Source organism: Patella vulgata, chromosome 1, assembly GCF_932274485.2.
Source record: "Patella vulgata chromosome 1, xgPatVulg1.2, whole genome shotgun sequence".
In the NCBI taxonomy this organism is placed as follows: Eukaryota; Metazoa; Mollusca; class Gastropoda; family Patellidae; genus Patella; species Patella vulgata.
The window spans coordinates 58965105-58983458 of NC_065879.2; the positions used below are offsets into that span (position 1 = coordinate 58965105).

The following is an 18354-nucleotide window of genomic DNA, read 5'->3' on the forward strand; positions in this document are numbered from 1 at the left end:
TATTCATTCACGTTTCGAACTCAATACATTTCCGATGAGTGTTTACGGTACAACCTTAATCCATTTGATTGGCATGTGATGCCACAAGGACTGCACATACGATATACACTAATGTTACTGACAGTTCAATTAACATAGCCTACTGACTTAAAGGACAATATTGGTGCCAGTCATTATCACATATGTGATAGAGCTGGTTAAACACATTCCAAATATAATTTTAACACAGAGATCATTGCTACGATAGCGGAGTAATATAGGTTTCCTGAATCGGAAGTGACAAACGCCAAAGGAAAACACAAGTCATACCTCTATATAACTGACTGATGTGACGAGAGATAACAGATACACGGCCGAATTTCTGCTCACTAATAATTCCTTCCAAGACCAAAAGTTGTTATATGGGACTGTAAGAGGATACCTGACAATCAATAAAGTAATTGAATGTCATTAGACTGACACCATATTGTCCTTTAAGTAAACATTACCTAAGCTACAAATATACAAATTATGGTACATAATAACATTTGTGTGATTCAGCCAATCAGAATCTTCATAATCATTTGTCTCAGTCTAATGACGCTAATAATTAGGTCACATGATTTAGGTCAAAAGGAACTGTGGCATTCTAGCTATTGCTTTGCATATGCTTGTTTGAGGAAGGAATTGTGCTTATTTTGTGTTGCCTGCAGTGCTTAATTTCAACTATTTGCTTTACTTACTTCATCGGTGCAAACTTTTGTAATTAGTTCTGTGATGCTTTGTGTCGTTACACTTTCTCCTACTCTTTCCACGGCACTGGCACGATTCCTTTGTTCTGTTCATAATGGCGACTCTATAATATGGCAGCAAAGATCGCAGTCATGTGTTTACATCAGAGGTAACTTGGATAAAATGCTGATTGCACAACTTTGTTTACGCAATTAATTCTGTGGAGCTCCGTATCGGTTAAACTTTCACTTGCATACCACTTGCTCGATTCCTTTGTTTCGTTTTTAAAATGGTGGCTCTGTGAGATGGCAGTGGCTGCGTGGCATGGCACGACTTTTGCGTCATTAGATTTAGATACAGAGACATTTCCTGTGGTTCCGATCAAGGTCACGTTGTTTGGTTCGTCGTATATCAAACGTTTAATTCCTCATTTATGTGGTGTACATTCTAATTTACATTTGCCACTCAATCTGTGTTCTATTTCCTGTTTCGGCCATGGTGGGTTATGCATTTTGAATGACAGATATCGTATTTCTTCATTTGAGTTCGAACGATTTATGTGATTCGTCCGTGTCGCCGGATATTTGAGCACATGCCATTGTGGACTTTGCTTCAGACATTTTAGCTACGTTTTGTCCCCAAGGTGTGATAATAGCGCAACTGATAAAACGTAACGTGATTGTTGATGAACAATATAATGATCATGTTTGTCATTGTTGTGTGAGCGTTTCCCAAAAATAACTTTTTGGAAACATAGGTCGGGCTTATGTCAACCAGTTGCATACGTTTATGATTCGCAGGGCATTCACTTGTCGGATTCTGTGGGATGTATTTTGTTTATGAAAAGAATCAGAGACGCTTTGCTAAGACACACGAGATGGTGTCAATTGTTGTCACCCACACCTTCATTATCATAAAAACTACCCAGGCCTATGGAAATTGTGCCCTTTTGCTGAACTTTGGCCTTCCTCGCAACACTCAATGGAACTTTGCCTTTCTGACGCAAAACATTTGCTTTCTGTGTGGGCCGACCAAATATTTAATACAGGTAACGTTGCTCCCTTGATACCACAAGCACCCATACCTCCTACATCCATTTCCAGCCATGTGTCGGATAAGATTAAGGCTGATATTTGGTTGGACAGATTTATTGATTTTTCCTTGTTGTTGCCTGGATTGAATTCCAGTACACTTTCCTTAAATATTTTGGAAGGGGATGATAGTTCCACCTTTCAGATCTCATCATCCCCAAAGACAAAATTTTAATTTTTATGGACATTTATTTTCAAAAATTTCCACAATTGATATCCAGTTTATTGACATATTTGCAGTCTATTATTGATTTATATTCATCTTTTGGCGTGAGAGCATATCAATTTTATGACCACCAATTTTGTACGCTCCGCGCTACATATCACCTGCCCTGGAATCAGATGCATTCCGAATTGTGGCTGAAGGCATCCACTGTGTATGCCACAAAAAACAATGTTCCTATCGAAGGTAAAGCTTCTACCGCTGCACGGGGTCAACCCAATTCGGTCAATTTGGTGTGTTTTGATTACAATTCAGCTAAGGGGTGTAACCGTCCCCTTTGTAAATACCCACATGTATGCAGATTATGTCTTTATAGGCATCCTATGATGTCCTGTTTTAGTAAACGTTCGTCCCTGTCGAATACATGTATTAAGCCTTCTATGCCATCTCCGCTACAGCCTCAATTCCCGACTGCACCTCCATCATACCCTATGCCTCCATCACATGCTATGCCAGTTCCCCCAAACCAACCTAGGGCTACAACATATATAAATCTATCTAATTCTCGGCTTTCCTTTCGGAAAGGTGGTGCCTCTGCCAGCAAAAGTGCCCACCCCAATTGATCCGATTAGACTTTTTTCTGCCCTAGAAGGATATAACCAAGGGGATCGTGCCTTTTTGGTAGATGGTTTCACCAATGGATTTCGTATTCCATATACAGGCACACAACATTTTTCTGTAGCTAGAAATCATTCTTCCTGCTCTCAGAATTACGATATATTATTAAAGAAAATAAATCATGAGTTGATGCATAATATGTTCTCCATTAGGTGTTATTCCTAAACAAGAGAAGGGTGCGTTTCGATTAATCCATGATTTGTCCTTTCCATTAAATAATTCAATTAATGCTAGTATCTCAGAGGGACATACCATGGTATCGTATGATAATATTGATGATGTTGTTGCCATAGTTAAACGAATGGGTTGTTAAGACACAGTCAAACTTATCTCAGGTTGTACAAATATCTCACATTCAGCGGCAGATGCTTTTGGGCATAAATGGGGCTCTAATTTAGCCCAACAGGATTCATAGGTAGGGGTGGCTGCATGTTAATGATTACTCATGTATATTGCTCATTTTATTAATGTTTTTATTTTAATTTTGTTACAGTCATTTATTTGTTTATAAATAATAAATGACATTTTACACTATAACCAGATGTGTTTGTTGATTCTTTGATTGAGGCACACAAAAGCTAACACTATACATGGCAGAAGAATTGCTACAGACGGATCTTTCTCATCTTGAATTGTTATAGATTACAAACTTGTTACTGGAAAACTTTACTGTAAATTTTAAAAGGCCACATTATCTTTGTGTTAATGCGAGTTGTGAAAATTCCAGCAAAAGCTTAACGGACATACCGCTCCGTTTTCCGATACACAGCAGTATGTGGTCAATTTTTCTTTTGATCGTAAGGACACAGGAAATGTAGCCACAGCGACTGTCTTGGTTATGGCATTTATAAGTCAAATTTTAGATCCCACGTAAAATTCTAAATAGGATCTAAAATTAAAGCACTTTTAAAGTAACGGTGTTTCCTTTGCATTTTTGCTAACATAATACATTTTTCTGGCTAATCCATGGCAAATTACACTAGGGACCGGGTATCATTCAGATTTGATGAAAAAATGAAAACTGGGCACAAACTGGGCGTTATTTGATGAATCTTGAGGGTGTTTAATACTTTCTGCATGGCAGTCTATTAACTGAATATGTGTATTAGATTATAGATGGTAAGCTCAATTTCTTTCCTTCTTTCATCATATCTGAATGATACCCGGTCCCTAGTGTTAATTATTTAACATTTATGTGTAATTAAGAAACCAAATCAAAATAACAACATCAGATAATGTCCCGGTTGGATTCAATCGGATTTAAAACAGGCCTATCAGTAATGTCTTTGGGCTAGATCAATGAAATTTCAATCTTTCACAATATTGTAGCTTGCACATCACAGATCAACTCAATTTAACACTTCATTTTGGGGTTTAGCTCACTTAACTTTATTGGAACTAAGGTACGTAATTTTTATTTGTACTAATGTATGTTAAAATAATGCTATGATAACAATGTATACCTTTTTGACAATCTGTAATAATCTCTTTTGTAACTATATCTGTAAACACCGCTTTACATCTACATGGATCTATTGAACAGACAGCACATGGGTTACCAGGGCAACTAGCTCTACTACATACATCACTGGGGCATAATAATGGTGCACCACCTCCTGGACATACAACTGGAGCTAAAACAAAACAATTCAAATTTCAAGGACTTTGTTATTAATTTTTGTCTGTCAAGCCCTACTTTCCCATACATGTCTTTCTATAAACATCATTTGCCAGATAAAAATACATACATCCCGACAAACATCCAGTTCACATCATACTCCTTCAGTGTTTCGTATGATCAGAACTAATCCCATTTAACACAGCTGTAAAGAAAACAAATTTCTGTTCCAAATTATGACTGGTGAAAAGTCCGATTAACAACCAATAGCTAACTGTGTAACAGTATCATTACGCTTTAAACAGAGCTTCAAATTGGACCAAATGTGTTTAAATAACGTTATGTTATGACTCACGATTTTATTATGCCCAATTAACCAGTGCACATCAGAATATTGCAGAAAAACTAATTGCGTGACAAACGAGGCTATCAACACGGATGCAATGTAAACAATAATAGAGACCTTTCCCATCGGTACGAAAACGTCATCGATTTGTGTGTACTTGTGGCGTCAACCCGTAATGAGTGTTTGTCCAGTGAAAAATGTTATCATGTGGAGCTGGTGGAGCTGGATTCACGTAGGTATTTTCCACAATTTTCGAGGCCTTGTGTATATTGCTGATTGTGTAGAGTTTGTAGAATGTGCTCAGATGCAATATTCTGCTTGATTTCTTGTACATCTGCCAAAAAAATTGATTGCAAACTTTGCCTGGACAGAGCAGTTCAGGATTTGAAATTAACACCATCTAGTTATTATCGTACGTCAGATTGAGAAACCGTGTGTTAGAGGATATGAAAACGTAAACGAACATATGTTCGTTTTTGTACCGATGTGAAATGTCCCTACTGTTTGGAGACGAACAATACTTTCACCGTTTTTAATAACTTAAATCACCGTCCAAAGTTTTAGGGAAGACCCCAAATTAAAAGAAGGGCTGTCATGTTGCTGTACCTGGGATAGATTTGATTGAACGGCAAGAATAGACACAATCCCTCAAAAGGTCAAGTATTAGAAGCCAATCCAGCAATGGCCAGAGAGGGATTTCTCAGGCCATTGCTTCAGGAATATGAGTTCATCTTGACATTAAACAATGTCAGTGAATTCAAATAGAATATCTTGCAAATTTCAACCCACAGAGAACACACACGTTGGAATACATCTGTGACTCTGCCTTTCAAAAACTTCATTTTTGAACAATAACAAGAATTTTCACACCCTTTACACATCTAGACTGTAAAGCGTTCATATAAACAAGGGCAATCAGTATGGACAGGAAAATATAAGAACTATTGTCTAGGACAACTGATACCACTTCTCATTTGGGGAGTTCTCATAAGCAACACATTTTGCTATATTTTAGTATTACATGTCGTTATGCAACCCAGTTCTACACAACCCCACCATACTGTTTATAAACTATAGTCTATTACTTATAAATACATTCCAACACACAGATATGCGATTTAAATTATAGTCTATTACTCAACCATAGCAACAAGATCTAAACTTTCGTGTGTTACATACATAAATATACTCACACAGCAAAGTTTAACGTCCTATTGTTCTTCTCCAAACTGGGCTAATGAGGACGGGCATACAGTATAGTGTACTATGAGGGAAATTTTGCCCAGACAGCGGCACTACGGTCTACTCTTATATCGAATTCCAACTGTCAAGGGATCTTTAACATACATGCCAATGTGTACATGGGACCTCAATTTTTCATCCCATCCAAACGACTAGACAGTTGTCCTTGTCAGGCCCTCCACCTTTCTCGGCCAATGCAGGGATCGAACACCCGACCTCCAGGCTAGCGAGCCAACGTCTTAACCACTTAGCCACCGTGATTCCCCATAGGAATCGGATTTAAACTATAGTCTGTATGAGATTTAAACTAAAGCCTATTAAACATAAATGTTAATGCCAGTTAAATAGTATTATTAATACTTACTGCTACAGTCTTTATGTGGAGTTGCCTGTATAACTTTACATACATCATCTAGAAACAAATCATAAAATAATAATTTTATTTGTGTAAACTTTATTTTCGACCTGAGTAATGACATGTAAATGTGTAATGCTAATGTGTAATGTTAATGAAACAAACAGTTGCCATGCAAGATACACCCACATTTCGCAAGAGATGGGCAGAGAACAAGCTAAAAATAAAAGCGATTTTTTGTATAATCATAGAATTACGGTTCAATATGCACAAATATTGAAAGGAACCGAGATCTGGGATATAAAAATATATTTTAAGTTCCATCACAATCGGATGAAAATTATGACTTCTAGAGGGCCCACGACCTTTGTATAACATACTTTAACACTACTTGCGTACAAGGAGTGGCTATTTTGTCGGGCAGTTTCATTCCAGTTTTCACGAAATTCGAATTCAACCGTCATTATGGTGTAACAGTGATATATTTAAACGTTTTTTAAAATCGGATAAAAATTGTGACGTCTAGAGGGTCCACATGCCAAAACCCCTCTGTTTCATACAATCATGGGCCATAATCCAGGAAGTTACAGTCTGATATGCGCGAATATCAACAGGAATCGAGATCTTTGGGATATAAACATATAATTTAAATTTCATCAAATTCAGATAACAATTGTGACATCTAGAGGGTCCACAACCTTGGTATTACATATTCATGAAATTCGAACTCAACCATCATCAGGGTGTACGTTGGGTGATATGTTTAAACGATTTATAAAATCGGACAAAACTGTGACCTCTAGAGGATCCACAAGCGATTTTTTTCATACAATCGGGGCCATAATCCAGGAAGTTACACTCCGATATGCGCGAATATTGACAGGATCTAAGATCGTTGAGATATAAAAATATATGTTAAGTTTCATCAAAATAGGATCAAAATAGTGACCTCTAGAGGGATCCACACCCTCAGTATACCTACTTTAACACTATTTGCGTACAGGGAGCAGCCATTTTGTTCGGCAGTTTGGGTCAAATTTTTTCGAACAATCAGGGGCCATAATCCAGGAAGTTATGGTCCGATATGAGCGAATAATGGCAGGAACCGAGATCTTTGGATAAACATATATGTTAAGTGTCATCAAAATTGGATCAAAATCGTGAGCCCTAGAGGGATCCATTTTAACAATATTTGCATACAGGGAGCGGCCATTTTGTCGGGCAGTTTCGCTCCAATTTCCACGAAATTCGAACACAACCATCATTGTATTCGAACGTTCTTTTAAATTGGATTAAAAAAAAAATGTGACCTCTAAAGGGACCACTGGCTAAAAATCGATTTTTCAAACAATCAGGGGCCATAATCCAGGAAGTTATGGTCCGATATGCGCAAATATCGAAAGGAACTGAGATCTTTGGGTCATAAATATTGTAGCCGTCCTCGGTATGACATTGAGTCGACTTTGACTTTGAATAAAAGACTGTAAGAGGATATAAATAATAAGAAAATACAATAATTGTTAGGTGATTTAGATCCTTCCTCGACTTCTACAGGGGAATAATTCGGCTTTTATATATTTAAGGAACGATGTTTAATCTGAATTATTTTCTTGTTTTTTTGACAAAAAGACATTTAGGCTTTACAAATAAATCTTTTAAATCGTCTATTTATAATTAAGTGCTTTAGTTAAAAGGAATAAGATAATTTTTAGGAAAAAAACCACAAATAAATATAAGACAGAATGTCATTTTTAACGAGTTTAGCGATTTATACAGGCTTTGCCAAAGTGTCACATGGAGTCTGTCGACCAATGACATTATGGTATTCCCACGGCCTGTTTAAACCCCATGTAACCCATGCCTAGGAAGGATCTACTTTCACAATTACAAATGTACAATTTAATAAAACAAAAGCAATATTTCAAAAGGCAGTTTGGTTTATAACTGCCTAAAAACATATTATTTATCATTTAAGACCAATATTCAGTAACGAGCCTTCTTAATTAATTAATTATAGCCATTCCACCCAATGCAACCGTTCGCAACCCTTTGCTAACCCGTTGCTAACCCGTTGCTAATCTGTTGCCGTCAACGGTGCAACCTACCAAAGTGCTTAATATGCTTGAAATATTCAATTACAATTGTAAAGAGGAGGAATTACATTAGAGTTTAATCCTACAATAATATTGGACACAAAATTAGCCAGTATGCTTAATAGTCCTCACTAAGCATTTATTTATCAGCGAAACTATCATCAACAAGGCGTAGTAATCTAGATGTTATCTTGCCGCTCCTTGTATCATTATCATGTTTTTATGTGCGTGACAATCAAGTACGACCCTCATTAGTAGTTCTGGTGTTTATTTCCATGTTCATCATTAATAGGACTTGGACAAAGTGCGAGTGGCAGGACCGAAGTAAGTGACTATTATGATCAAACAACAGGTTTGTTGTCCACCATAGTTTCCACAAACGAACATTACTGCTTGTTAGTGTGTATGCAATATGGGCATGACAAGTAATTCTTGAACTATTATAAATGGTCACTAGTCCACCGGTTCATTAGTCCACCGATATCTATTATAGGGGTTGGGTTAGGGTTAAGGTACACTAGTCTGTGGGTTCATTAGTCCACCAATATCTATTATCAGGGTTAGGGTTCGGGTTCGGATTATGATTTTTGATACCCATATTTATAGTCTTTCTTATAGCGGCAGGTAAGTGAACCCCTCTCGGATGGCGATAACTAGACGGAAGCTAAATTCGGGTAAGGTTAGAAGGAAAGATGTCCTACCAGTCAATTAAACCTTGTATTAGGCCTATTTTGTTCAACTCATTAGCGTCATCGCTACACTCTAAACCCACGATTGTTAGATCTACTAGTTGTATGGACATGATAACTTAGGACACTTTCGTTTTATTTAAAGGGACAATAACACTCTTGCTGGCTTGACAGCTCCAGAAAATAAATAATAGCCTTATTCTAAGTACTAGATGTGTTAGTGTCCTACCTGTTGTGTAAATTACCCATTAAATCCTATTTTACTTGTCCAAAGGGTTCAAAAATATTTTTAAATCCAAGTCACATTTGAAAAGCTTTACATCAGGCTTTTCAAATCATTTAGTTGATTTTTTCCACTTTTAAATTAGGTGTGTTAAGATGAAATTTGTATCATCAATTAATTGGAATATTTTAAAATAGTACAATTTGTTGACCAGAATAAAGATTGGGACATATTATTCAGTTACAACAAGAGTGGTATTGAGCCTTTAAAGTAATCACAAAAAGGGTTTGTGATTCCCTCACAGAAACGTACCAGGTCTTAGGTCTGTACAAAGAGGTCAATAATCTAAAAACTGAATAACACAGGCTTCATTGAGAGTAGAAGTTGTTTAATAAATATATATAAATAAAAATAGCCACAAAAAATATACATTTCAAGTTTTATCAAAATCGGATAAAAACTGTTACCTCTGGCATGTCAACAAGCTAAAAACCTGATTTTTCGTACAATGAGGGGGCATAAGTTACGGTCCAATATATGCCAATATTGAAAGGAACCAAGATCTTTAAGATATAAACCTATTTTTCAAGTTTCGTTAAAATTAGATAAAAATTGTGACTTGTAGACTGTTCACAAACAAATATGAACGGACCTCCAGGGGCTACGACAATATACGTCCACATGAAAATGTGGGCGTATAAAAATATCATTACACCATTGAAGTAATGACCATGAAATCAGTAATGAATCATATAAATAGTAATTTGTATGGTAAAGTCTGTCTTATTTTAACAATTTCAACCAATGTTATTCACCAAAAACTGGTTCGAAATAATGGAACAACTCTTTGATAAACCTTTAATATTCTTGTACGCAAGCAGCAGGATTAATGATCAACATAAAATGGCTATAACCAAATTTTATTCCGTTTTATTTTTTAATTGTTTATTCAATTTCATCTTGGTTTAAAGACTTTGCTTTACAAGACGCAGAGATTTTTCTTGCTCTACCTGCCAATCGCAGCTTGAGAAACATAAAATCAGGGGCCATAATCCAGGAAGTTATGGTCTGAAATGAGCAAATATAAAAAGTAACCGGAAGCTTCGGGATATAAACACATGTTTAAAGTTTCATCAAAATTGTGACTTCTAGAGGATCCACAACCCTGGCATTACATACTTTAATACTGTTTGCGTACAGGGAGTGGCCATTTTGTTCGACAGTTTCGGTTCGATTTTCGTACAATCAAGGGTCATAATCCAGGAAGTTACGATCTGATCTGCGTGAGATCTTTGCGCTATAAACATACTTTCCAAATTTCATCAAAATCGAATAAAAATTGTGACCTCCAGAGTGTCCATAAGCTAAAAACGTGATTTTTCGTACAATCAGGGGGCATAATCCATGAAGTTACGGAACGATACATGCCAATATCGAAAGGAATTTTGGGAGATAAACCTATATTTCAAGTTTCGTCAAAATTTGATAACATTTGTGACCTGTAGACTGCCCACAAACAAATTGTGGACGGACGGACAGGGGCGACGACAATATACGTCCACATGAAAATGTGAGTGTATAAAAACGCCTTTAGATATTAATGGAGAGACCCATTAAATATATGGAACTTTTACACTACATCGGCACTATGTATTTACGGAATTTGAATGGTACTATATTTTATTTCTATTCAGCACAATTGTGTGCGACATGGTCAACAAACATAGAAACTCCACTTACCACCACAAGTAACTTCATGTCCAGCTCTATTGACAAACTTCACAGAACAGTTACTGCTACACAAATCAACAGAACATCTAGCGTCTGGATGGTCTGGACAGATTTTAGATGCACATGCATCAATGCAGTCCTTGTTAGCTACACTACTGTTACCTGGGCAAACTGAAATGAAAATGAAAAGACAATGTCATATAATTTGAATAAACAAATACCAACAATCATAAATAAAGTAAATCATTCTAGACATATTACGAAACTTTCTTTATCACTCAATATAATAATAATAATAATAATAATGAATATTTATATTGCGCACATTCCATCCAAACAGTATGCTCATGGCGCAGGTTTGTTTAGCTCTTCAGTTTTATAGTTCACTCTTTATAATATGAGATTTTAATTTTGATTTGAAAGTTTCCAAACATTGCGAAGTTTCCAAACATTGCGAAGTTTTGAGATTTACGGGTAAAGAGTTCCATAGTTTTGGCACACTGTGGGAAAATCGTCGAAACCCAAAGGATTTAAGTCTATAACTTGGTACTGTTAGAAGGTGATGATTTTTTTGACCTTAGGGTGCATTTGGGGATATATTCAGATAGCATTGAACTAAGATATTCTGTGGCTGTTCCATTTAAACATGCATGGGCCATACACAGGAGTTTGAAATGGATTCTGTGGGTGATTGGTAGCCAGTGCAGTTCTTTTAAAAAAGGTGTAATGTGACAGTTTCTGTCAGATCTGCAGACAATCCTGGCTGCAATGTTTTGCACAATTTGAAGTTTGTTTATCAGGTTCTGATTTATACCATAGAGTAAACTGTTACAGTAGTCGAGTCATGAGGAAACTAATGATCTGCCTAAAGTATGCGCAGCATCCTTTGTAATTATATGTCAAATTTGTCGGATAGACCGGAGATGGAAGTAGCAGACTTTACACAACTTATTGACATGGTTTTCCATACTAAGCTCAGAATCAAGATGGACACCAAGATCCTTAACCGAGTTAACAATATTTATTTGAGAGTCAGTGATGTGGATGGTAGATGCTGATTTATTAGAAAGCTGTTGTTTGGTACCAATAACCATGACCTCTGTTTTATCATCATTGAGTTTGAGCATATTATTGGTCATCCATGATTTGATATCTTTTGTACATAATGCGATTCTATTAAATGAATTCTGACGATCTGTGGAATTCCAGCTGTTAAACGAAAAGCAAACGCAATATAATTCTAAGAATTACAAGAGATAGCGCTGTTGATGTCATTTAATGGGGTATTACCACTTTTAACAACAAATAAATTATATAATTAATTTTATATATAACTAGGGTGGGGAGAATCACAAAACTTTCTTTGAAACGAGTGTTGTTTATGGCCAAATGATGCACTGAACATTAAAATGGCAGATTTGTTTAACTACGATGATGTTTCGGTCAATACTGATTAAAAATTCAAAATGGCGTCAAAATGTGTCGAATATCAAACTATCCTAGCTTGTAATAATATATCATTTTCTATGTTTTGAGGGTCGCTGATTTCATTTCTGGCATCAAAACAACTATAAGGTGTGTTGCTATCCATATTCGAAGAAAAAATCGTAAATTGTGCAGGCATTTTCATCATTTATAAGTACACACGAATGGATATAACCAGTGATTTTGAGTTGGAGAATTTGTTTGAGAATCGTATCTACATTCGTTGCAACATCAGATTCCGGTTTGATTGCATATTTTATAGATTGTTTGAGTTCCTGCTCTAAGAACTTCTCCATTTTATACTTTCCATCGACTTTTACTCTACGCATTTTTATGGATTGTTTGAATTCCTGATCTGAGAACTTCTCCATTTTGTACTTTCAATCGACTTTTACTCTACCCATTTGTCTGATATTATGAGCCGTAGTAGCTCTGAGGTGGTGAAAGTTTCTCATTCAAGTTTTCAGTTCATCTATAGAACTTGGCGTCAGAGGGCCGTTGTGTAGTTTACATTCGTCCAACACTTTCATCGTCTTTTCAGTCTTCTTTTTCTTACGGTCCTCCTTTTTGAGTAGTGAAAGCCTTACTGTTGACAGAAAGTTCTCCTCGATCCCTCTTGCATCTTTAACTAGGTCTGAGGTACCCACTATCATTGCTTTAGTCTCTCACTTTCATGCATTTCAGAGAATTTAGTATCCACAAGCAGACAATTTGTGGATAAAACACTCTTCCTTGAATGACATGCTACGCTGGTTTATCCACCCGATGCTGATATATAATTGTCCAGTTTGGCGAATTCTGATTCTGCACCCAAGTTGGTAATTGGAGCGAATTTCATTTTTTCTTCGTCCGTTATCTATAGTAATTTGAGTTTCAGCGAGGAAACAAACATACTTGTGTGCTAGCTGTCTCTTGATTGTTTCTATCGCCTCATTTAGAACTGCACCATATAAACGATTTTCCCCAGTAGTGACGTGACGTAATATGTCTCTGGTAGTCTGCAAGGATCCCACCGAAGCCCATTTGAAGAAACATGAAGAACTCCTTAAAAAATTAAAAGAGCAAAACCAAATTAAAGCTGATGTATATTACCAGTTGAGACCTAACCACCCACGACCACTATATGCAAGAGCAACAATCAAAATCCATAAGAATCCCATGAACAGTGGTTGTTTTTTGTATTTTAGAGGAGAGCCGAAAAAAGCTCCCCTTAATGAACAAATTGAAAAAATCGCTCCCCTAAAAAAGCTCTCCCAGTTACGATAAGAAGAGTGATTTAGAAATTAAGGAGAATGATCTGATATTAAGGAGAGTGATTAGTTGTTTGTATGGGAAATGGTTCTGAAGATCAATAACTGCGTGTAAGGGGTCATTCTTGGTTACATATAAATGATAATAAACATCGTCTGCTAAATAATAGCACTCGTAGTCGTACGGTCAAGTCAAACTTCTACTGTCGTCTATAACATACGGTATTCCAATAGAAATACTTGTCAACATTTCTAAATATATATAGCTTGTATAAATTTTGTTTAAAAACATAACCCCTATTCAAAATATAATCATAAACGCTTGAAAATTCCATCAAAATATAATCTATTTCTTCCAGAATTATTCTCATTAGAAATTTTCACGTGCCATCTCTCGTAATTTCTCACGTCTCGCGAGAGTTCTACTTTTCATTTCAGTTAAATTAACCAATGGTGCACAGGCGCCATCTATTTTTAGCAACATATTCATCAGAATTTTATTACCTTGTGCGATCACATTATACTAATCGAATACACCAAATAAATGTTCACAATGACAGCATGGTTGCGCTCAGAATGTGATTCTTTCACACTCTTTTGAAAAAAACAACAAATACATGTCCATGATTTACAAATATGAAGAGCGATTTTCAATTTTAAAGTGAGGGAGAAAAACCTCCCCTCGGTCGACATTTGGGTGCGCGACAGGCACTCGAGAGCGATCGCGTGCCTCAAAAAACAATGACTTCATGAAAGTGCGTCTACTAATTATGTTCTAAAGACTCAGTATATTATAATACCGCAAAATACTTGTTAAAATTACTGTCACCATTAGGGAAATCATCTTTTTCATTTATCAAAGATTCAAGCGATCTGTGTCAAAACCTGAAAACCATCCAAAAACCTGGCTAAATGATATCCTATGATGTAGTTGATTTATTCACTAATGTACCATGGAAAGAAGCCTTAGAAACTATTCGGAATCAACTATAACGACTAGACTCTCCAATTCACCCCACCCTCACAACTGAAACCATCATAGTTCTTATTGAAGAATGTATTAATTCCACATATTTTACTTGGGGAGACGATTACTACCAACAGTTATATGGTTTACCCATGGGCAGCTAATTATCCCCCTTAATAAGTGAAATCTTTGTGTCAGCTTTCGAAGAAACAGCATTAGAATTCTCCCCTATCAAACCTATATGTTGGTACAAAAGAGTTGATGATACGTTCGTTGTGATTAATGAAGATGACGACCCTGCAGCCCTTCTACAACCCCTCAACAGCCAGCATCAAAGAATTCAATTTACGATGGAAACAGAAAAAAAGTACAGCCTCCAGTTTCTGGATATAAACATTACTAATGACAGTGGTAATCTAAAGACATCCGTGTTCCGAAAACCGACACACTCCGACCAATACATTCATTTCAAATCGAACCAACTTAGCAGTAACAAAATATCTACTATTTCCACTCTTAACTAGACGTGCAATTAATATCTGTCATGAAGAAAACTTACCAGCTGAAATCCAACATCTTAAAATGTTTTTACCACCCTGAAAGGATACCCTGAACAACTTGTTACCAGCGTTATCAATAAAACCCACAGAATAAACCAAATAAACCAAAACCAGATCAACCACCAATAAGAGTATTTATTCCACTTAATGGTAAACTCACATACCAAATCAATGTTTATTGAAACAACAAGCTGGAATAGAAACCATATTTACTTAAAATGAAACGATTAAAGATTACCTGCGGGCGAATGGCAAACTGAATCCCATCTCCCCTCTTCCATCAAAAGGTTGCATTTACAAAATAGATTGTTCATGTGGAGAGACATATGTCGGCGAAACGAAAAGACCTCTGAATGTAAGATTGGCTGAACACAAATCTAAAGCTGTCTCGAATAAATCAGCCGTAGCTGCACACCTTAAAGCTAACAGACAACACAGCATTAATTGGTCAGATGTAAAAAAAAATTTAGAGAGAAATCATGCAAACAAGAAAACAAGATGGATACTAGAAGCTATCCACATAAAGAAAAACCGGCCTGGGCTCAACCTAGATGTTGGTATCTACCTACCCAAAGCTTATGACCCTTTAATTTTAAGTAATAATTAATGCCAGGAACTGTTTCACATCATAAGATATACTATCTTTTAGTCTTATATAATTCCAAATAAGTTTCCAAATAAGCAGTGATATGTATACGATGTAACTAGATCCATCATTTATCTTAATGTACATTATGTAATACTATTCCATGTCACAATGAAATAAGTCCTATATGAATATCATAATAATTAAGGTGTTTTTTCACCATTCACTTTATGCTCTTTGATGTCCAGAGACATATCTTATGGCTTCACCTAGTAGATTTCACCCATCATCTATGTTTTCATTAATTCCTCTTTAACCCTTTATCCGCTGTTGTTACTATATGTGCTATCATAATTAAATCTTAGTATAATTACTTTGATAACCAATTAAGCTAGGGTTTCATGATTGTTAACCTATGGTTTCTCTTATTATTGTTCAATGTACCTATATATAACACTGTCACAATTTTTCCTCATTGTCTGCGATATCACTTAGGTGGAAGCGGACGTTAAATAAAGCTATTTCACACACATTTTTCCTCATTTGTAATTTGTATGCTTGATAACGACCAATGAATTCTTGTCGAAACGTCGTGTGTATATAACATAGTGATTGTTATCCATAGAACTGTGTTGTGTTATATTATGTTCAATTGCTAAATGCCATTCAAAGATTATACCGAATCTGATGTTGCAACAAATGTAGATACGATTCTCAAACAAATTCTCCGACTCATATATCATATTCACTGGTTATATCCTTTCGAGTGGACTAATAAATGATGAAAATGCCTCCATAATTTACGATTATTGCTTCGAATTTGAATAGGAATACCTCTTATAATTGTTTTATGTTAGAAATGAAACCATCGACCCTTAAAACATAGAAAACAATATAATTATTACAAGCAAGGGTATAGTGTGATATTCGACACATTTTGATCAAAATCCGCCATTATTGGACGCCATTTTGAATTTTTAATCAATACTGATTAGATTAAAGCATCTTTAACATGGATTGCATGATTTGTCTTAAATTTTGCATACAACCCAAATTTGAATACCCCAAATTTCCGATGTATTTTCTGATCATAACAAATCAAATTGTGTAAAGGGTCTAATGTCTCTTTTATACCTAAAAGAAATAGCTGATAAGTCAAATTACCTTCAGTTTGTACTTCTGTAACAGGACCAGCCTCGTTGCATTCCAATGGTTCTTTAGTTAGTGATGAATCAAACATGACACCATCACGATTAACACACCAACAATAATTATCTTGACATTGTTTATATTGGTAATCCTTGTCTTCTGTACATGTGGGCATAAACACTCCAGACATACGTGGTTCAGGGTGAACTTCTGTTAAATATAGATTGTTAGAGAGATTATGTTCACAGCTTATCTGTCTAATTGACAAGATCTTGTCTTGATTCCTTGCCATTACTCAACTTTGTATTCACTACTTGTTGCAGCGATTGCAGTTTTCTATTTTTTTAGTTGTCGGCCCATTTAAGATCTAGTTGAAAACTTCATTCTTCTATATTTGAACAAATGAAATGGGGTTTAACGTCCTACTGTTCTATATTTGAACAAGAAAAATGATAATGACATAACAACGCTTAAAAGAATTACGAGCCCGGTGGTAACCTCTGTATCACTGAAAGATAACCGTATGTGAGTATTGGCCAAAACAAAACCGTTATCGATGTTTACATAGGAATTACTCAAATTTGTAAGTACTGTTCTGAATGAATATTTTACCAAAGTGCTAGAAACTAAAACTGGAATTTGATTAAATAACAAGTTGACAAAAATAGTTGTATTGCTTTTTGTCCTCTGTGTGTGTGTGTGTGTGTGTGTGAAACAATCTTATTTAATAATTTCTTCCACCAGTGTGGTATCCTGTTCCTGGTCAAAGTACTTACTAATACACTCTCCATTCAGTCTACATGGTCCTGAAAAACAGTTAGGGTTATCAGGTTGTATTCTACATTGCTCATTCACCTCACACTTGACATCCTGCAATTATAATATCCAACATGACTATCCAGCAAAGTTTCCATATAATAAAATAAAAAGCTCCTGAAATTTCTAAATAATAAATAATTGCCACTGAATTGTGATAGGTGGGACTGCATCCACAACAGACAGGTTTCACAGAAAAATTGGAAATCGTTTTTGATACAAATATACCACCATATATACCATCAATAAACACAGGTTACCAGGCAAATAAACATATGCCCACTGGCATCTATCTTATCTGAGCAGTTAATAAAAGTTTCCCTAATTAGAATTTTTTAAAGTTTTGATATGCAATTCTCAAGAACTTTTCCTAATCAAATCTATTGCACGTTGAGTGTTTACAATGACATTTCATTATAATTCTGGCGACTGGCTAATAAACATTTGAACAGTCAAAAAGAAATGGAAGAATCTCATGACAATGATTTGTTAAGCGATTAAAGAGCAAGAGCAATAACTCTGCCAATAACCGATGGGGTTCGATGACTAAACAACGACAAGTTTGGAAGAAATGGCAAAATCATTAAATTGCATTTTCCAT

The 18354-nt window shown here is 35.8% G+C and overlaps 1 protein-coding gene across 1 annotated transcript in view; it reads right to left on the reverse strand.

The window, feature by feature from the left end:
• The window catches only part of LOC126808776 (neurogenic locus Notch protein), a 429826-nt gene that overhangs the window by 68137 nt on the left and 343335 nt on the right, over positions 1-18354 (reverse strand). Inside the window, exons 51-55 of the mRNA XM_056102639.1 lie at positions 17714-17807; positions 16953-17147; positions 10950-11111; positions 6214-6261; positions 4107-4277 (exon numbers count right to left, since the gene is read on the reverse strand). Coding sequence (XP_055958614.1) covers positions 4107-4277; positions 6214-6261; positions 10950-11111; positions 16953-17147; positions 17714-17807 — 670 coding nt within the window. The remainder of the gene's footprint in view (positions 1-4106; positions 4278-6213; positions 6262-10949; positions 11112-16952; positions 17148-17713; positions 17808-18354) is intronic.